We start from the raw sequence: 19321 nt of genomic DNA, 5'->3' as shown, positions 1-19321 counted from the left end.
GAAGCAGTCTCCATGGCTACTGGCCCTTCTCCTTCAGCGCAGACTGTAAATTCCTGCAGGCAAAGCCCAGCCTTGGGGGTGCGAGGGGGGGAGCCGTGAAGGAGTAACCAAAGCCAAATAGAAAGAAAGAAAGAAAGGCTGGGAGAGAGAAAAAGGGCGTTGCTTGGATGGGGCTCTCCTTTCCACTCCCCTTTCCCAGGTCCCCAGCACCAGGGCAAGGCGCCTGCTTCCCCCCTCCAGCATTGCTGCTCCTGCTCCTGCTGCTGCTGCTCTTGCAAAATGGAATTGGCTGGGATTATTTAAGGGGGGGAAAAAAAAAAGAAAAAAAAAAAGAGGAGAAGGGATCAGAGCAGCCGCCAGAGAGAGGGCGATAGAGTCCACTTTCCTCCAACTGCCCTGGGTCTCCCTCCCTCGATCTCTCCTCTTCAGCAACACCAAGAGCCCCAAACTGAACCCAGAGCAGCTTTTTCCATCAATTCAGTTCCCTTCCCTCCCTCTGTCTCACACACTGCAAGGAGAGAGCCCCTTCCTCCCCTTGATTTTCCTTCGCATGCTCAGCCCCTTGTTTCCTTTAAAGCACTAGAAATCCCCCTTCTTGCCCCCGCTCCTCCCTGCAGACTGGGATTGCAATGGGAGCTTTGCAGATTGCTGGATTTTCCATCCTTTTCTTTCTCCTCCACTCTGGAAACACGCTGGCAAATAAAGCCAGTCAAGGTAAGAGAAAATCTTCCCTGCTTGAAGGTTTGCTGTTTGATGTGTGGATTGGGCAGCCGGATCTCCTCATTAGAGCTGGGGTTTAAGTGCAGGCTGGAAAAGGCAGCAGCAGTAACAACAAACAGTGGAGGGGATTTTAAACGTCGCGTGCAGATATTCTCGCCTACTGCCTTGGAGCTGGGGTTGGGTTTGTAAACTCTTTAATGAGTTGTGTTTCTTAGACTTTAGGTTTTTCTGGTTTGGACTCTTTATCTCAAGGCAGGGAGTGCAGGGGCAGAAAATTAGGGTGGGCAAACAAGTCTGCATCCATCACAGGCAAAATGTGGCTGTTTGGAAGAGCTTGGGGGGCTCTGCTGGTTTTGTGTCTTGTGAGATGGGTGAGGAGGCTGCTCCGGGCTGGGTTGGAGGGCAGGGATGGCGGAGCGGGTGTTGATAACGCCGGGAGGCTGCATCTGTGCTCGGGGACTTCTCATCGGCACGAAGGAATCGCAGATGTTGGCTGCACGGCTGTGGGCAGCAGGAAACTTCGGGTAGCTGAGCACAGCTAAGCCTGAAAATTAAGGGAGCTGCTTCCCCTGGAAAGAGAGGCATGTCCCATCCTTATCAACTTTGGGCTTTTCTGTTTCACAACTCCTGTACTGAGCCAGAGCCTCCCCTTCCCAGACGTACACACGGAGCTTTATGTATGGTCTATCTATACCTTTGCTTTTCTATAGCACCTCTATATTTAGCTCAGATTTTTTCTATACACACGCACGGGAGTGCGTGCGCCTACACGAGCACACACAGCCCTATACATGATCCTCTGGGCTGTCTCAAAGGGGGTTTTTCTCCTAAATTCACCACTATCTGTACAATCTGCCGGGTTTTCTCTTTTTCTTTCCATAGCATGTAAGGTTTCTCCAGCCCAGCTCTGGCTGTGCTGTTGTGGCGGCTGCATGTTTATGCGTACGGGGAGATTAAATAGCATGTGGATGAAATCTCGGAGCGCAGGATATAATGAAAGGTCTCTTGTAGGAGGATTCCAGCCACGCGCATGGTCGCCCGAGCCCTGTCACTGACAAAGTTAGAAGGAATTTCAAGGCTATTGTCTTATCTGGCTCAAAGTGTTTCTAAAACAATAGGCGACTTCTCCGGAGGGCAGCCTGGGCAAGCAGGAGAGATTTTCTAGGGCAAAGGTTTGGTGAGAAGGCATCCAACTTCACATAAAGCTTTATGATTTAGGCACAGAAAGGAATGCCTAGGTTTTTATCCCCCCTCAAATTATCTTGAGTGTATGCATTGCTTTCATTTCTTATCATAATATTTATTTATTAAGGTCTTTTGGTTTCCAGTTCCATTTAAGCCTGAGCCAGACTTGCATTAAAATAGCAAAGTGAAATTCCATCGTGCAGAGACTTGACAGATCCCTTCAGGGAAGGAGAGGAGTGGAGTGGGGGTGGAGAGAGGTGAGCTCAATCCTGTGCCGGGGTGCATCACCCTGGGACAGCGCTTGCTCACCAGCCACGGGGCTGTGCTGGAGAATTGATCTCTCTCAGGAATCCACTTGAGGGGTTCTATGAGCTGGGGAGGGGGGAAGATGTCTGCTGAGAGGCAAAGGTTGGTGCCTATGGGGATGCAAGGGCTCTGGGCCTGGTGCTGGTCCTTTTTGGATGAGACCAAACTCACGGGCATCATTAGGGCATCACTGATGGCAGGTACAACATGTGCCTTTCCTCAGAACCTGCTTCCTCCTGGGTTTTCTGACTGTCACTGAGCTCTTTGAACCCACTGTGTGTGTCTGGGACGTGTTAGCAGGGTATTTCTCAAAAGCATCAGGCGTGTGCGCCAGGTGACACCCCAAGGATGGGGCACACATCTCCCCAAAACCTTTGCCCTTTTGAGGGACAGCCACCCCTGCCAGGTGATTGTCACGGGCTGGAAAGGGCTCCTCTCCCATGGGATGGTCTTATCTTGATGGGGTAACCTTGTGTCATGGGTTGGGGTTGCTGGCTCATTTCTTGTACTGCATTACCCTGCAAAGTTTAGCCTGTGGGGAAGGAAGGATTTAGAGAGCTGTCTTCTGGGCCAGGAGGGTGTCTGCCACTGGACCTATCTGGCTTTGGAGTTAGCTTAGGGCTAGGGAAGCTTTCAAGAGAACTGACAATATAAATCTAAATAGCCATAGGGAGGAGGCTCCTGACATGCGTTCACATCTGGGTTGGACTGTCTCCCTGTGGTCCCCAGGCCAAGCTGCCCACACGTTGCTGTGCCCACCAGTCCTCCAGGTTTTGGATAGATAATGTCACCAGTTCCAACCTCTTGTCTGTCAGTCCATCTCACAGCCTTCCAGACAGAAGGGTTTGCCCTGAGCTCCTGCTCTCACTGGAGCAGTGCCCTTACCTGCTGTCTGCCCACATCAGTCCCTCCCTGCAGGCTGGGAGGACAGAGCCCAGGGACTGGCAGCTCTGCACCATCCTCAGGCAATGCCAGCCCTTCTGGCAGACCCTCATCACTGGGAACACATCCCAGGATTTGCCACTTTTCCTTGCAACTAATTGTACATCCCCTCAGATGATGATGTGGTGTGGGGCCGGGAGGGAGAGGCAGCGTCTCCCTGGGAGACCCCAGCACCCCAATTTGCAGCCCCTGGCATTCCCAGCACCCCAGTTCAGGGTCCTGGGCAGGATGACAGCCTCAGCCCAGCCCACTCAATGGTTCACGGCTGACACCAGCTCTCCTGGCTGGTGCTGTGTGGCTGCCCAGGGCCACAGCCACTGTCCCACGTGAGGGGCTGGTGTGGTGGGATGCACCTGCAAAACCTACACCGCCAGGGATTATTTGTCTGTATTTTTTTAAGGAGTCTAAAATTTTCCAATTGCAGCGTGGAGATGATGTTTGATTCTCCTCCCATTGCCGCCAAACCTCCTCCCCCTTGGCCTCTGCCTTCCTACCTCTCCAGCATTCACAGTGTGTGACTGTTGTGCCTGTCCCCTCCACCCCACTGAAATATGAAATGTAAAACTGTAAACATTTCACATGCACAGTTCAAAGGAGATCTTTGACTGAGGGTGTCTACCGTGCCTGTACCGAGATTAAAAAAGGGGAGGGGGTGGGTAGGAAGGAGGGAAGAAGAGTTTTTTTGTAACTGCCAACTGGAGTATAAATATTCAGACACCTTGAGTCTTCCAGTGCTGATGTATTGCTCTCTCAAAATACTCAGGAGCTGGGGTTCTTTTCTTTTTATATAGATTTTTTCCTTCGCAGACAGCCACACCAGAGTACTCTGTTTAGGAAAAAAGTATGCATGATTGACCTTAACCTTCACTTTCAAAATTCTAAGTCCCCTGAGAGGCTTTAGGAGAAGCCTGGGATGGCAAATAAAGTTTGCTCTGTCAGGCAGCACTGGAGGATGCCCAGCTGTGTTTTGGAGAGGCTGTGTCCCCGCTGGAGATCTTGAGATTGTTGCTCCCGGGAGCAAAAAACAAACAAACACATTTTTTAAGGCAAGGCTGGGTCAGCCTGATATGCCAAAGGAACAACAGCAATGAGAATTCCATGGGGAGATGAACACGCTGCTGGCATGGAGCATCAAACCCTCTGCAGGGAAGTGGTGATGGAATTGGGTTGAAGTGACCAGGGTTGGCACGAGGAGATGGAGAGAGCATTTCCTACCTAGGGAATGGTGGAGGAACTGGGATCCACCAGGATGAGCTGGACTGCTGCAGAGGATGGACAGCTCACCTGGCTCTGCCCTTATGGGAATGGGAAGCTTAAATGAGTGGGATAAAAAAAGCCCTTTGCTGAGTCATTGAAAGCTGTGGGGAAGCAAAACCCATGGTGAGGGTTACAGGGCAGGGTCTGGGCGTTGGACGGTAGGGTCACCAGGCTGGGAGTGGCCTCAGGTCCTCGCTGTGACTTGGGGTTCCTCCTCCTTCTGTACTCCATCATTCCACAGGGCCAAGTGCTGGAGCTGCATCTCCTGTGTCCAACCTTCTTTTGGGAAAGCTGGGTGGATGTGCAGGGCACCGGGCTGGTTCAGGGGTCATTGCATGGTGAGATGCGGACATCCCCTCTGAGCCATCCTGTGCACAGGGACCTGCCCAGAGACCACTGGCACACCCATCCTGACAGCACGACATCACCCAGCACCTGAGTCAGGATCTCTGAGTGCTGATGACTCCTCTTTAGCCAATTTACAGAAAGCTGCCCCTGCAGAGCATCCTCCTCCCCTCTCCTGGCCCATATCCCCTCCCAGGGGCTGCCACTGCCCATGGCCATACCCTGAGCCCATCATGCTGTGGTGCAGCATGAGTCGCCCTTGCGAGCTCCCTGGACGAACAAATGATTAATAAACTGCACCACAGTGTCTGAGGTGGTTATTAATACCCTGGTAAAAGGAGCTACTGAAGTTATAAAACTTAAATTTGGCATTAAGGCTGAGTGGAAATTCTGCATGTCTGCCAACAGCTACACACACATCCCCATACAGACAGGCTGTTAGTATATATGCCTATATAAAAACAAAGAATAAAATTAATTTGTAGAAAAAAGCTGAAGCGCTTGCAGGAGAGGGGGAAAAAGGATGGTGGGTTTGTTTGTTTAGGATTTTTCTGGCCAGTTTTTGCTATCCCGTCTCACCCCCCTCCTCAAATTTATCGGGACTTTTGGCCTACAGCTAAAACCATCTTTCATTATTTTTTTTAAAACAAAATAAGGAAAGAGCCTCAATCCAGGCTCTAAAAATATACGAGCTGTTGCTTTATCCCCCTACTCGCTGTCGGGTGTGACACCGCAGGGCACAGAGGTGGTGCCCGGGGGCTCTGCCACCGCCTCCCCCCGGCCCTCAGTCAAAGCCCTTCGGCTCCCGGTGGGTGCGCGCCGGTCCCGGGGACGTGGCGGTCCCCCCACTTTTGGAACGCTCGAAATGGCAGTGGCGTTGAAACCGTCTGCCTCCGCTGCCTTTGAAATGAAGAATAAAGCTGCAGCTGGAGCGGAACGGGGCCCAACAGCCAGCGCTGGAAAATCCCACCCACAACGGAATAAAAAACATGGCCCGAGGCGCGGGGCGAGCGCGCAACCTCCTGCCCTTCGCCGCAGCCCCCGGCGGTGGCCGTGCCAGGGATGCTCCTGCCCTCCCAGGAGCCCTAAGCAGCCCCAGCGCGGTCGAACAGGGAGATGGGGCTTCAACATCTTCATCCAAATCAAATTCCCCTCCGGGAGCAGAATTCCCCAGTGCGAGGGAGGTGCGCCCCTCTGCGCCGCCCAGTTTGGGCTCATTTCAGACAGCCTAGGGTGATAACCAGGGTTATTTGATTATTTGTTTGATTATTTCGATTATTTGGAAGGAAGAGCTGGAGGGGCTGGAGGGGTACAGGTCTGCAGGGGGACTGGCAAACCCTCCAAAAAGCCCACCTGGATTTGGGACTGTGAATGGAGCTGGTCCCCAGAGTAGGGGGACAAGCAGGGCACACTCCAGAGAGAAATTACGGAGAGCAAATAGGGTCAAGAACATTAGAAATTATTTTTTACTTTTAAAAAAAAATCTTCACTTGTCTTGGAGATGAACCCTCTCACATGTGGCAGCAACTCAGAGCACCTGCAGTGAGGCCTTTCTGTATGGAGAAAATTCTCCTGCAGGAAAAACAGGCTGCCCTGAGAGGAAACCTTCCCTTTCATGGGAAAATGCTGCTTGTGTTGACAAAAATGCTAAAAATTGAGCTTTTCAGAAGGTTTTACTTAAATTCACTACATCATTTCTGAAAGATACTGAAGAGCCAAAATTTCAGCATTCTAAGACTGGGATCTTTGCCAATCCTGGGACAGCTCCTGGGGTGCCCATGGGGGTATTTATTCACTCTTCCCACAGACAATTTTTTTCTTTTTTTTTTAAATAATCCCGTAACCTTTCAGAATTACTCCAGCTTTGGAAAAATTACAGGGTGGAAAATTGATAATGTTTTCTTTTGTACTTTTGCTGTTGTGTAATCTTTCCAAAGTTAGAGAACAAAGTTAGAGAATGGGAAAAAAGAAAAAAAAAATAGGAAAAAAAAAGGATGCTATACATGTGTGAGTGGGAAAGGGCCAGAGATGCATTTGGTGCCTCATGCATGTTGTTCATGGTTGAGTTTGACAGAGCAGAAGGAAACAGAAATAGGAAATAAAATTCCCCCAAAAGTGAGATTCCTGGCAAAAGGCTGGGAAATTTTCAATGATGTGATTTATGCCTGGTTGACGCTTCATGTTCTGAGCGTTTTTAGGGGCAGGAGATGGGGTTTGCTGGATGCTCTGAACTGTTTGGGTGCTGGTTCCCACCTGTGTGCTGGGGGGAGTGCCCGGGGTGCTGGACCACACAGCTGTCACCTTGGCACCATGGCTCGAAGCACCACAATGTGATTTATAACTTTGGGGGAATATCTGAAGGGGAGATCCCAACCTGCAGGGCCAGGACCAGGATCTGCAGGTTCAGCAGACCTTTGGGTCAGCATCAGCTTTGCTGCCACTGAGTTCCCATGCACATTGTGGCCAGCACTTGGCACCCTCCACATCCCCCTACTCCAGTGCCACAGCTTCCCACCACCCCTCTGGGAGCCCAGTGAGGGATGCAGGAGCCCAAGGCAAAGTCACTGGGATGCTGAACAGCCACACTCAGCTCTTCAAAGGGACGAGAACCCCATGGGACCCCTGGCACGGGCAGGAGATGACACTGGGTGCTATGGGAGCCTCAGCACTGTGGTACCATGACCAGTGCCACAGCTGTTGTAGGTGCCAGCCAGGAGCAGGGCCCTGGTCCCTGTGCAATCCCTCCATTGTCCCCACCGTGGTGGGTCAGCCTCCAGCCGGTGATTAATGGCCCAAGGGAGGCTGTGGTGGCCGCGCGCCATGGCTAATGTCAAATAACAAATATGAATGCGGGCTGTAAATATTTATACAATGCACAGGCACGTGCCTCCCCGGTGCAGAGACAAAGCTCTTCTCCTCCCAACAGGGTGACTCACATCTCCCGGCAAGGAAGAGCCACCGGGGTGGCCGGGACAGGGCTCAGGCTGGCGTTCCCGTGGCCATGGCCCCTGTCCCACGGGGCTGCAGGGCTTCCTGCCTGCCCGCCACTTGCAGGGATGTTTTGGGTCTCTGGGAAGCTCCCAGAGCACTTCTGTTCTTGGGGCTGCTGAAAAGCAGTTTTTGAAAGGCAGCTGAGAGCTTTGAAGCCTCGTGCTCCTCCTGAGGGGGCACAGAGAAGCTGGAAGGACTCTCACTTCCCCAGTGAGAAGCTTCCTATAGCTTTGAGAGTAGGTGGAGGCAAATCCCTCCAGGAGCAGCGCTGATGCTCCCCACGTGGAGCTGGAGCCTGGGCTGTTCTGGGAGCCCTGCCATACCTGAGGGGCTGTGGGTAATGCTCAGCCCCCACCTGGCCCTCAGCAGCCTGATCTCCAGGCACTGGCAGTCACAGAGGGGATGTGCCCACTTCAGGGCACTACATCTCCCTGACTGCCAGAGCAGGGAGGGCAGTGAGAGCCAGCTGAACAGCCTTTTGCTCACAAACCTCCACTGTCTGTGTGCTTGAGGCTTCTCCATTTCCCAAATATTACTAAAACCTCCACTCCCACAGCCTCCTGTCACAGCAAACCCTTGGGCACTGCTGCTTGAGGCCATTGCCACCACGTGGAGCTCTGGACGTGATGTCCTGGGTACCACTGCACTGCATCCCAAAGGAGGTTCAGGGGCAAAGAGGGATGGAGATAATGCTAATTTTGTCCATGTCCCCACGGAAGCCTTGATGCTTTTCCCAGTTCTCCCTCCTGCTTCTCACTCCTGTCTCCCAGGTTTATTTAGTGTGGTCCCTGCTAATTCGTGCACATTTCTTGGCACCTCAGAATAGAAAGTGATGACAATTATTTGTGTGCCTGGTCGGCTCAGGAAACAGCTAATTGGAGACAGAGACTTTCACCTCTGCCTGGGCTGGCTCCAGCCTGGACTAGGAATGCTGGAGCAGCATTTTCTATCATCAGACACATGAAACTCAGGGTGATGTGCCCAAGAAGGGACAGAGGTTATGCTGTTTGGGAGTGGACCGAGTGATTCACCATGTCCAGAGCCCATCACTGGCTGTGTCAGGGCTGGTTGAGGAGCCAGAGACTGCTGGGATCTGTCACCTGGGGTGGTGGCTGCCATGGGGACAAGGGTAGAGGTCCTAGGATCTCCCCTTTGTTCCCCTCACTTGTCCTCTTGCAGATGTTGACGAGTGCGTGGAAGGCACCGACAACTGCCACATCGATGCCATCTGCCAGAACACCCCCAAGTCCTACAAGTGCATCTGCAAGTCCGGCTACACTGGGGATGGGAAGCACTGCAAAGGTAGGGACACGCTGCTCCAGAGCCAGAGCCCTACTGACAAGTGACAGCCCTAGTAGGTCAGAGGCCAGTGGTGGCTCATCAGCACTGGCCCATGTAAAAAGGCCGCTTGTTCACCCCAGCCCATTGTAAACATTTTATTTATCTTTTTTGCCCCAAACTCCTGATGACAGTGCATGGGGACAGAGAGGACTCTGTCCTTGCTGGTGATGGTGGCACCCATAGTCCTGGCATGGTTTGGGCTTGTTTTAAACAAAGCTGGGCTTATTTTCCTGCAGGATTTCTGGCCCTGAGGCTGCAGAACTGCATTAGCAGCTAAAACATCAGAAACTTAAAAATAAGAGAAATAGACATATAGATGATGTGAATATCAATATAGATGTAGATACAAGTATAAATGTAAGTATTGATATAGGTATAGGCATATATCTATCTATAGATACAACTGAGTGGGGAATGGAAAGAAAATGGGCTCCATGGAGCAGCAGCAGGAAAGCAGGATTGGGGCAGGGGAAAAATTCTCAGCTCTGCTCGAAGCAGGTTCAGGGTCAGGATGGGCCAAGTACAAATAGCAGAGGGATTAAAGTGCTCCAGGCACTGCAGGGCTTTGCCATGGAGACAGGCTGCTCTGCCAGAACCCTGGGAAATCCCAAGAGGTTCCCAGCACTCTGCACCAAGCTAAAGCTGCAAGACTGGGTTAGCTGGGAGTCCAGCACCTAGGCTGGGGAGAATGGGGATGTTTTTATAGGGTCTGGAGGGATGCTGCAGGTGATAATGGAGCTGACAACCAGCTGGAATAGGCAGAGAGAGCAGAAGACCCCAGCGCCCATTGCCAGCTTGGTGGGAAGGATGCTGGAGATGGAGAGCACCCTTGGCAGGCAGCAGCCAGGGCAGCCCTGCAGCTCTCCCACCCTTCTTCTCCCCAGATGTTGACGAGTGCGAGCGGGAAGACAACGCGGGCTGCGTGCATGAGTGCGTGAACATCCCCGGCAACTACCGCTGCACCTGCTACGATGGCTTCCGCCTGGCACACGACGGCCACAACTGCTTAGGTGAGGGATGTCAGCATGCTGCAGTTCCTCAGCTGCTCCAGCACCTTAGGAACGACCTGCTGGCTTACTTTGCTGGGCACTTCCCAAGACCCAAGAGCCTGAGACCCGCTGTGGAGCTGTGGAACTTGGTGGCACTCTCAGGGCATGAAGCCACTGCAGGCATGTCCTGTGCTGCAGTGACTCGCTGGGGACAGGATTGCTCCCCATTACACGGGGGTGATGCCAAGGAAGGATGTTCAGTGCTGGGAGAAAAACTCCTTCTGTGGGTCCATTTGTAGACTGGGAGGGTTGGGGTGAGGCAAAACCGGGAGAGTTTGGTTTGGAGTTGCTGAGGGTGAGGCACAGGCTCCCCACAGCTGCATCCTGCTGCAGCAAGTGGCCGGGCCAGCAGCTCTGTGCCGCTGCCGAGGGCAGGACGAGCTCACCCGGGCCCTGCCACTCGCTCCGCTCGTGCTTGAGGTCAGCCCTGCACCTGCCAAAATAGATGAGTTAATAGCAAATATGGTGGGGATGGGAACCAGCGAAGGGACTGGATAAATAATCCCCGCGCCAAGACAAACCCGGCATCTGCCTACGGCGCGGCCGTGCATCCTCCTTGCCGCTTCCCACCCCCCGAAACTCCATCCGGCCGCGGCGGAGCCAAAGCTCCCGTCAGAGCCCCGGGGCCCGCGGAGCTGCCCGCGCCCGTCACCCGCATCCTCCCGCGGCATCCGCGGTGGGAGCTCCGGGGCCAGGGCCGCCCGCTTCCCTCCGCCTGCAGCTCAGGCTATTTTCTAATTAGTGTCTGCAGAGGGGTCATTAATGAGCTCGTCACTGAGAGGAGGAGGAGGAGGGGGAAGGGATTATGGACACATACGCTTTGCATTAAGCACCATCACCGGGATCTTTGCAGCCTCCTCGGGGAGGGGGGAGATTTACACAGCTGGGAGGAGGCGCGGGCGGGCGGCTCTGCCTTCCTCTCCCGGAGGACGATGGGCCCGAGGAGAAGAAAGGAAAGCTGGACGTCATGTGTTTACAGAGTTGGGTGGGAGGGGATGGAGATGGCTGGGAGCAGCCGGGCAAGCAGGGATGTGGGGGGAGCATGCTGGCTCCCACCTAGAGCCCTTCCTTAGCTCATCCCACATCTCATGCCTGATCCTGATGTGCTTTTCCTAACCTGCCTGCATCCCCTTTTAGTCAAAAGAAAGAGGAGCAGAGCAAAGCAGGGTGTTGTGCCCAAGCTTTGCCAGTGCCATGGGCAGGAGCTGAGCTGGAGAGGGGTCAGGGTACGTGCCCACCACCAGCCCCTCCACTGCCCACCCTGGGTGACCTTTTGAACCAGGACAGGAATTCAAGCCCCCGTCCTGACATAGGCCATGCTGGTTTCAGCCCACCTCCGTTGCCGTTAATAAAACAGGTATTAGAGCTGTGGAGTCTTGTTTCAGCCATCGGGTTTGAACGGCTACCTTCTCATTTTTGAGCAGAGATGGAAGGAGAAGTTGTAAAACATTAAGTCCTTGTTTTAAGTGGAGGGATTTGAGAGTGGGGTTATTGGCATCTGCGGGACATAGCTTGGCTGGGATGAGCACTGGAGGAAGCCATGAGCTCCCTGCCATCGCAGAGGATGCCTGGCTGCAGCCAGGTGAGGTGTCAGCCCTCACTGTGGGTGAGAGGGTGTTTTCAACACCTCCTTTCCAAGACAGCAAGTTTGTGGGGTGCTCCTGGGCTCCACTGGCTATTTCCAGCTAGAGCTGCTTTGATATTTCTGAGCGTCCCCTCAGGCCTCGCCAGGAGCTGAGGCACAGTGCAAGGCACCCACACTGCTGGGGCATCCATCTCTCCATCCATTTTGCCCAAAAGCAAGGGGTTTGGTGCGTGCTGTGCTGTTTGGGGAGGGGGCTGATGCTGGGGGGCCTGGGAGCCCCTGGCACATGCCGTCACTGAGCCGCTGTTGTGGCGTTTCCGGTGGGTGATGCTGGCTGGGTTCAGTTTTCCCCTCAGCCACAGCTCTGCAACGCTCGAGTTCACAGGACGTTTTCTTTGGCATGGGGCCCCTCGCTTCCTGGCCTGACACCATCACCCAGCCTCGCGGGCAGAGGGGGCAAGGGGAGGCCACGACACAGATTTGTCTCTGCCCAAGCCCGGTGTCCTGGGTGCTCTGGCTCCTCAAGGCACTGGTGAGTTCAGCTTGGACCACTGTCCCAAAAAAGCCTCTAAAGAGAGAGCAATGGGCAGTTACTGTTCATTGAATGCAGGTTTTTGCAGGGCTGGAGCAGAAGCAGCCTGGAGTGAAGGCATTGCTGCTGCCACGGGGCCACATCTCAGCCCCTTGCAGCCTTGGCTTGTTAAATCAAAACAGGTGTGAGGGCAGGGGATGCGAGTCTCCTTACAAGTAATTATCCCTGCTCTGGGCTAAGGTTTCCCAGCTCTTCCTAATGAAGTGCAGGCATCCCCAGCTGGCAACAGGCTCTGAGGGGCTGGGAGCAGGGGCCGGCTGCAGCCAGCATCCTGCATGAGCACCCAGGGTGCTTTGAGTTTTCTGGAACAAGGAAAACCCCTTTCTCTGTGGTCTGGTGTTCTCTTCTGTAAAATGAGGCCATCTGTCAGGGAAGCTGTGTGATCCCTGCACCCACTCCTGCTGTGCTTTGCCTTCAACCCTGCACTGCTAAGCATTCCCCTTCCTTCCAGCTGCAGGATCACAGATGTAAGGCAGAAGTTACTGCCCAGCAGATCTGTCCCAGCCAGTCCCCATCACCTTGGTGTGCCAAGGAGCTGTGCTCACCCCCTGCCACCTTCTCTCTGCAGACCTGGATGAGTGCTCGGAGGGCAACGGCGGCTGCCAGCAGACCTGTGTCAACATGATGGGCAGCTACGAGTGCTTCTGCCGGGAGGGCTTCTTCCTCAGTGACAACCAGCACACCTGCATCCAGCGCCCTGAAGGTCAGTGCTCAGCAGTTCCACACTCTGGGGCACCCTCTATCCCTGCCTTTATCAGGCAGGTCTGTCCTCTGTCACCTCTGGCCACTCCTGCCTGGGTTTAGGTGCTGCTGCTGGCTTCTTGGTGTGGCAGATTTGAAAGTGAATCTGCAGCAGGCACATTGGGAGAGGTCACAAATGTCCTGCAGCAAAACCCTCACAGGCCCCTTGACCAGGCACAACAATACTGAGCAGGGGACATTAATCCTATGCCCAGAGCAATTTATTGATAAACAGAAGGACCTGGAGGTCCTCACACCACCTTAAGAGACACATCTTCCCCTGCCAGGTCTTGCACAGCACTGAGCCCTTTGTCTCGGTATCAACTCTAAATTGTTGCTGTCTGGAGCAATCTCTTAGCCAAAATAGGAGGAAATGAGAGATTTTTGTGTCTCTGCTGATTTTTATCTCTGCTGTTTGGCAAAGCCAGCTGAGTGTTTTTGCTTTCCTCCTTCCCAGCTGTGCTGGTCACTCCAGCTCTCCAGGAATCTCACCGTGCCCAGGACAGGAGCAGCTGCAGTGTCATCTCCTGTGTCCAAATCCCTTGCATGTTCAGGAGGGATGAGCTGGCTGCTCCTTCCTCCTGGTGCCACAGTGGGTGGTTCCTCCTGGGGACAGGGATGCAGGTGCTGGGTCTTGAGCTCAATGGGGTTTAAAGCCACTGAGAGATGTGGGAGCAAGGTCTCACCCAAGGTGGGAGGGAATCAAAGGTCAAAGGCTCCCAGGTGGTTTTGCCCATCTTCCCAAGCAGCTCTGTGCCAGGAGCTGGCCAGGGTTATCCTGCTCCCGCAAAGTCCTCACTGACAAGGTTTCCTTCATCTCCCCGCCCCATCCCACCTCAGACATCCTTCCACTGCTGACCGGTGCCAGCAGCTTTTGGAGCATTTCTTTGCTTCGTTTTCTCTTTTAGAAGGTATGAACTGCATGAACAAGAACCATGGCTGTGCCCACATCTGCCGGGAGACCCCCAAAGGGGGCATCGCCTGCGAGTGCCGCCCTGGCTTTGAGCTCACCAAGAACCAGCGTGACTGCAAACGTAAGGAGCACTCCAGGACTGGGGATACGGCCTCCCAGGGACCCCGTAACCCTGTCCCCATGGCCCAGACGCCTCCTGCTCCTGCAACAAAGCCCTGACCCCCTGATAGCAGTTGGTTCATTGATCCTGAAGCTCAGCATGCTCAGCTCTGCCTCTGTTGCCTTATAGACAATGCTTCTGGCAGCCCCCTTTACTATGGGATGTTGTGTCCTTACATGACCAGGCTGAAATGGCAGTTCAAGGGGGTCCCAGAGGCTCAGCATTCCCTGTTCTTGTCCCAGTGTTTCACTTTCCAAAGGGGAGGTGAACAGGGAGAGTGCAATTGGCATGTGAGGAGCACAGGAACCCCTGGGGGTTGTGGTGCTCTCAGCCTGTCTGATCTCCTGCCAGCATCCCACTGGCAGTGCCAGAGTTATTAAATAGATATGTGTGTCTTTATGCAATTATTTTTTTGTTTCTCATTTGCTGTGTGCAGCAAATGTGTAAAATAGCTGATGAAATAAAGGTTTAATCATAAACTAAATGAACAGCACACCTTGCCCCCTGGGGAAGGCTGACAGGGATTCCCAAAAGGTCCTATGCATTCCAGAGCTCAGGAAAGTTTCGCCCTTCCATGGGATTCAGGGTCAGCCAGCCCACCTTTTCTTGGACTCCACTGGTGGCATTTAGCAGATATGCAGAGGGAGGACATGAGAAACCACATAACAACATGCATCTGCTAAGATCCCACAGGGAAAGTGAAGGGCTTTAGGAATTATGTGTGAGGGAGGAAGGAAGGGAAGGAGGGAGAGAAGTCTCTGAGGATACGGACAAGGTGTTTCCAAGCCAGCTTTATGTGGTACATGTGGATGCCAGGCAGGGAAGGAGCTGGGGCTGTGGTGACACTGCTGCTTTGCTCCCACAGTGACCTGCAACTACGGGAACGGGGGCTGCCAGCACACCTGTGATGACACTGACCAGGGGCCCAAGTGTGGCTGCCACGTCAAATTCCTGCTGCACTCAGACGGGGTGACGTGCATAGGTAGGTGAGGCCATCGCCCACATGTGGGTTTGGGAGGGGGATAGCTCATCTTCCTCCCTGGGTGATTTGTCCTTGGCCTGGTGAAGGGTTTTGCCCAAGCCTTGGGCATGCAGCGATTTCCTTTTGCTGAGACCGGGGCAGCTTAGCGCGCGTGTGAGGGATGCTGTGGTACCCGGGGGTGCAGGGATGTGTCTCTGCACAGCCACGGGGAGCAGGAGTGATCTTGGTGGTGCTTGAGGGGACATCTGGGGACAGGTTGCTTTGCTGGGGTGCGGGCAGGGGCCCCTGCCTGCTTCTGTGCTGCTGAAGAGAGAGCTGTGAGGATGTCCCCACGCTGGGAATTGTTACTGTTGCTGTCACTGGCAGCTTTTGAGGAGGGATGTGGATGGGGCAGGTTTGCCCACAGCAATCTGTTCCAATTTGGTGTTGTGGGGCCTCAGCTCAGGAACAATTGTCTTGCAAAAATCAAAAAATCCAAAACCCCAACAACCTGACAACTCAACCACCCTCAGAATTGTCCTTTTCCTGTGTGCATTTTCAAATTGTAAAACGTCAAGCAGAGATAGAAGTTTTACTGGTTTCATATGCTTGTGCTGTTTAACAGCTGCTTTGATTTAAAAAATGTTATATTTGGGGAATGATTAAGTCCACAATTGCTTGAGACATTTGAGTTCTTACTGCAAAATGAAAAAGAAAAAGGAACTGAAAGCAAGAGAGGTTTTGGCTCCCCATGTTCCTGCTGTGCCTGAACAGAAAACCCTCCGTGCTTTCCACAGACGGCTCCCTCCTCAGGGCAGAGGATGCCCCCTGAGCCCCTGGCTGCTCCCTGCCAGCTTTGAGGGGTGCTGGGGGCTGAGCCCCCAGCAAAGCCCTCCTGCCCCTCAGCTCACTGCTGCCTTAATGTCACTGCTGTCCCCCAGCCTGCTCCCAGGATGGATCCCAATCCCTCCTGGCTGCTGGCCGGCACTCGCAGCCCCTGCTCCCTGCCGTCCTCATGTTTGTTCCCACAGCCACTGCGTCCTGTCCCACCTCTGAGGAGCCTCCCAGGGTTGTTGCTGTGCCTGGGTGGGGAGCTCAGGACCCCGGGTGTGTCAGCTGGTGGGTTCCTCCTGGATGAAGGGCCCTGCGTGTGTCGTCTGACTTGGGCAGGTTTGGGACTGAGGATGCCCCCGACCTGTTGGGTGTTGGGGGTGAGGGAGCAGCTCTCCAAAGCATCTCATGAGTTGGGGGATGCTTCAGAGCAGTGTGTTTGCTGGGTGGGGTGGTCTCTGCACTCAGACCCTGGTTACCACAGGTGTGAGGATGGGACTTGGGGGTTTCCAAAATCATTCATCCTTTGTCCTTGGCCAAAGTCTCCCTCTTTGTCCCCACACCCTGCATTGTACCTGCTGGGGAGGCATCTCCCACCACAGCCAGCACATCCCTGTGAGCTCTTCCCTTGTCCAGGGGAAATCAAACACTGCACTAGAGGATTTTAAGAGCAGCACCAGCCCAAAGCCTACCACCACACCATGCCAGTCTCATCCCTTTGGGCTCTGCAATCCCCTCTCACAGGAAGGGACCCGCCAAGCTCCTGCATTCCCTGGGGGATTCCCCAGCCCCACCGTGGGAACACCAAGGGGTTGTGCTCCAGCCCCTGGGAGCCAGCAGCCGCCCCGCGGGGATGCCCAGCCAACAGATTTACAGCCGAGGTACCTGCTCGGATATTTATAACCACCCTTTCTTGTTTTATGGCTCAGGCACAGCAAACAGCCCTCCCCCATCCACACTGCCCCCCTCACCGCCCCTTCCCCATTTCCTCCAAAATATTTCATCATTTCAAGGGGAATAAAGTTTCCAGTGAGGGGAAACGCAAAGTCATTCCCCGGGCCATGGGCTTTGAAATTGTATGCGGTGTGTTTGATGGGCTGCCGGGACAGGCCTTTGGTCCAGGTTCCCTTCAGATCACACCACACGGCAGGAAGCATGATCAGCCCATCTGAGTGACAGTTTCATTAGGCCATGGCCAGTGTTTTTAATTTTTCCGCTTTTTATTGCTGCTTTTAAAAATGCAGATAATGAGGAACATGCCTCTAAGCACAGGGGCCATCACTAATGGCTCCTAACATGTCTGCAGGCATGAGGGGGAGGGGGAGCTGGAGGGGAGGCCGATGACCTTATATATTTATATTTATGCCCCAAAAGCGGCCTTTAAAAAAAAAAAAAAAGAAGGAAAAAAAGCACATGAAACAGCCCTCCAGCAGCCAAGGGTGCAGTGCCCACAAGGAGATGCAAAAACAGCTATCACAGTTGATGTAGATTTTAGCTTTCTGAGAAGATTTACCAGCCAAGGCATCATTGCAGCTCCCTCCCACCTATATTTAGGGTGCAGAAGGGCTGTTGCTGGCTCCCCACTTGTGAGCACTGGTGGAGCAGGATGGGGTGGACAGGGAAGAAATATGGAGATGGAGAAGGAAACTAAACCCAGCTCAAGTTTTATGGCTGATTTCCTGACCCACGCCTAGGCAGTTTGTGGCGGCACCGCTGATGCTCCCCAGCTTTGTGGAGTTGATGGTGCTGGGAGCTCTGAACCTACAGCTGTGGGGTACTGACCCACTGGTGAGGCAGAGCCCAAGCACACCCAGGATTTGAGCTCACTGCTGGCTTGGCTGCTAAATCCAAGGGGTGCAAGCGCCACAGGCAGTATGTGGTTGCCTTCCCAAAGCCCTTGGCTGAGCAGTGCCCACGTGGCTCCGCTCGGGGATCACCGCCTGCCCTGGCACTGGTGCTGGTTCTGTTCCCAACAAGGACGAGGACCTGGTTCCCCAGACTAACAGGCTGCACTAATGCTCCTCATAACACGCTTCTCCCACTTGCATGGGGCTCCAACCAGCCCAGCACAGCTGGAGGGTGTTTGGAGAGGCTGAGGGACATGGAATGCTCGGGAGGTGGGAGAGAAGAAGCCCAAAGGGACAGTTTCCACTGCAGAGTTGAACCCATTGATGTGTGACACCATCCAAGTTCCCTGCTGGACACTGTTTCTAAATCACTTTTTTATAATGTTAAACAGGGGAGAGACACTTCCAGCAACACGTTATCCTTGAGACGTTTTCTAATGGTAAATATTTTTGTTCTCTCTATCTCTATGAAGGGTCTAACCGTAGGTGGTCTCTCCTCTTGAGATCATAATGGGGCTTGGGGGCTGAGCTGCAGCTGTGCTAATACCTCATGTCTCACTAACCCTGCCCCACTGCTGCTTCCAAACCCCGCCAGGCCAGCCTGGGGCTGGGCTGGGGGACAGAGAAGGTAACCCTGCCCCTGCTGTGCTTGCATGAGACAGGGGCTCTCACACTGCTTTGGTGGATCCAGCCTGGCGCCGGGGGTGACAATTTGCTTTCCAGTGGCTGTGGCAGTGGCTACCCCCACACCCAGGAGGAGCTCACAGTGGGCTGAGTGGTGGGAAGGGGGATGCTTGTGCCCATCTCTGCACTGTGCACTCCCAGTTATGCCTTCCTAGAGCCCACCCACTCCAGGATGGTCCCCTCTGGGACCTCCAGGGTGTCCCAGGGTTTGGTCTCGCTGTGCACAGTGGCTCTCAGCCCAGAGCTGCGGCAATGGCAGAGCTGCAATGGCCCTTTGCAGGGCTGGGCACCTCCCCAGGGATTTCTTTGCATCCCCGTGGGGTCTCCAAGCCCTTCACAAAGGTAAAGTGATGCCTCTGCTCTGCCACCAAGGAAACCAAGGCAGAAGGTGCAGCAGCTTGTTTGTGGTGGGAAATCTTGTTCCTGGATGTGCTGGGCACAGGCAAACTCTTGGCACATCCAGGAGCTGTGGGAGCTCAGCTCAGCATAGGGAGCATAGACTGCAGCTTTTGGGGGGCTCTGCAGAGCTTTTTACACAGGGGTGGGAGAAGGGGGGGACCCCAGATCCACGCCATCACCACGCTCTAGACAGCTCAGCTGTAATTCTTCCAATTACTGCGGAATTATCCCTGCTGGCTCATGGGATTGCATCCTGCTGAGATTGTCACTTCTTAGAAGGTGGAGGTGAGGCCAGAGTGTTTGCAGTGAGGGTGCTGAGCAGGCGAGGAGTGCCATGGCACAGCAGTCGGGCAGTGAGACCAGAGCTGGGATGGAGGAGGGTGGAAAAGAGTCTGAGTGTGTGTGTGAGAGTGTCTGTGAAGCTTTTCCTCTCCCTGCCTGAGCGATGGAGGCCTCACCAAAGCCCTGTGTG

At 53.9% G+C, this 19321-nt stretch overlaps 1 protein-coding gene across 7 annotated transcripts in view; it reads left to right on the top strand.

Annotated features, from left to right (window-relative positions):
• The first annotated feature begins 210 nt into the window (after positions 1-210).
• The window catches only part of SCUBE3 (signal peptide, CUB domain and EGF like domain containing 3), a 29698-nt gene continuing 10587 nt past the window's right edge, over positions 211-19321 (top strand). For 4 of the 7 annotated variants that reach the window (XM_088067255.1, XM_088067257.1, XM_088067254.1 and 1 more), the window contains exons 1-7: positions 211-714; positions 8926-9048; positions 9972-10097; positions 12882-13016; positions 13963-14088; positions 14993-15109; positions 18159-18206. In XM_088067255.1, coding sequence (XP_087923381.1) covers positions 630-714; positions 8926-9048; positions 9972-10097; positions 12882-13016; positions 13963-14088; positions 14993-15109; positions 18159-18206 — 760 coding nt within the window. In that variant the 5' untranslated portion in view covers positions 211-629. Of the gene's footprint in view, positions 715-8925; positions 9049-9971; positions 10098-11076; positions 11494-12645; positions 12781-12881; positions 13017-13962; positions 14089-14992; positions 15110-18158; positions 18207-19321 lie in introns of those variants that run through there. The other 3 variants (XM_088067256.1, XM_088067259.1, XM_088067260.1) reach the window with 3 other exon arrangements.

Source organism: Pseudopodoces humilis, chromosome 26 (assembly GCF_049639895.1).
Source record: "Pseudopodoces humilis isolate 2021_Gansu_Grassland_sample_001 chromosome 26, ASM4963989v1, whole genome shotgun sequence".
NCBI lineage: Eukaryota > Metazoa > Chordata > Aves > Passeriformes > Paridae > Pseudopodoces > Pseudopodoces humilis.
This window is presented reverse-complemented; position numbering and strand designations above follow the sequence as displayed.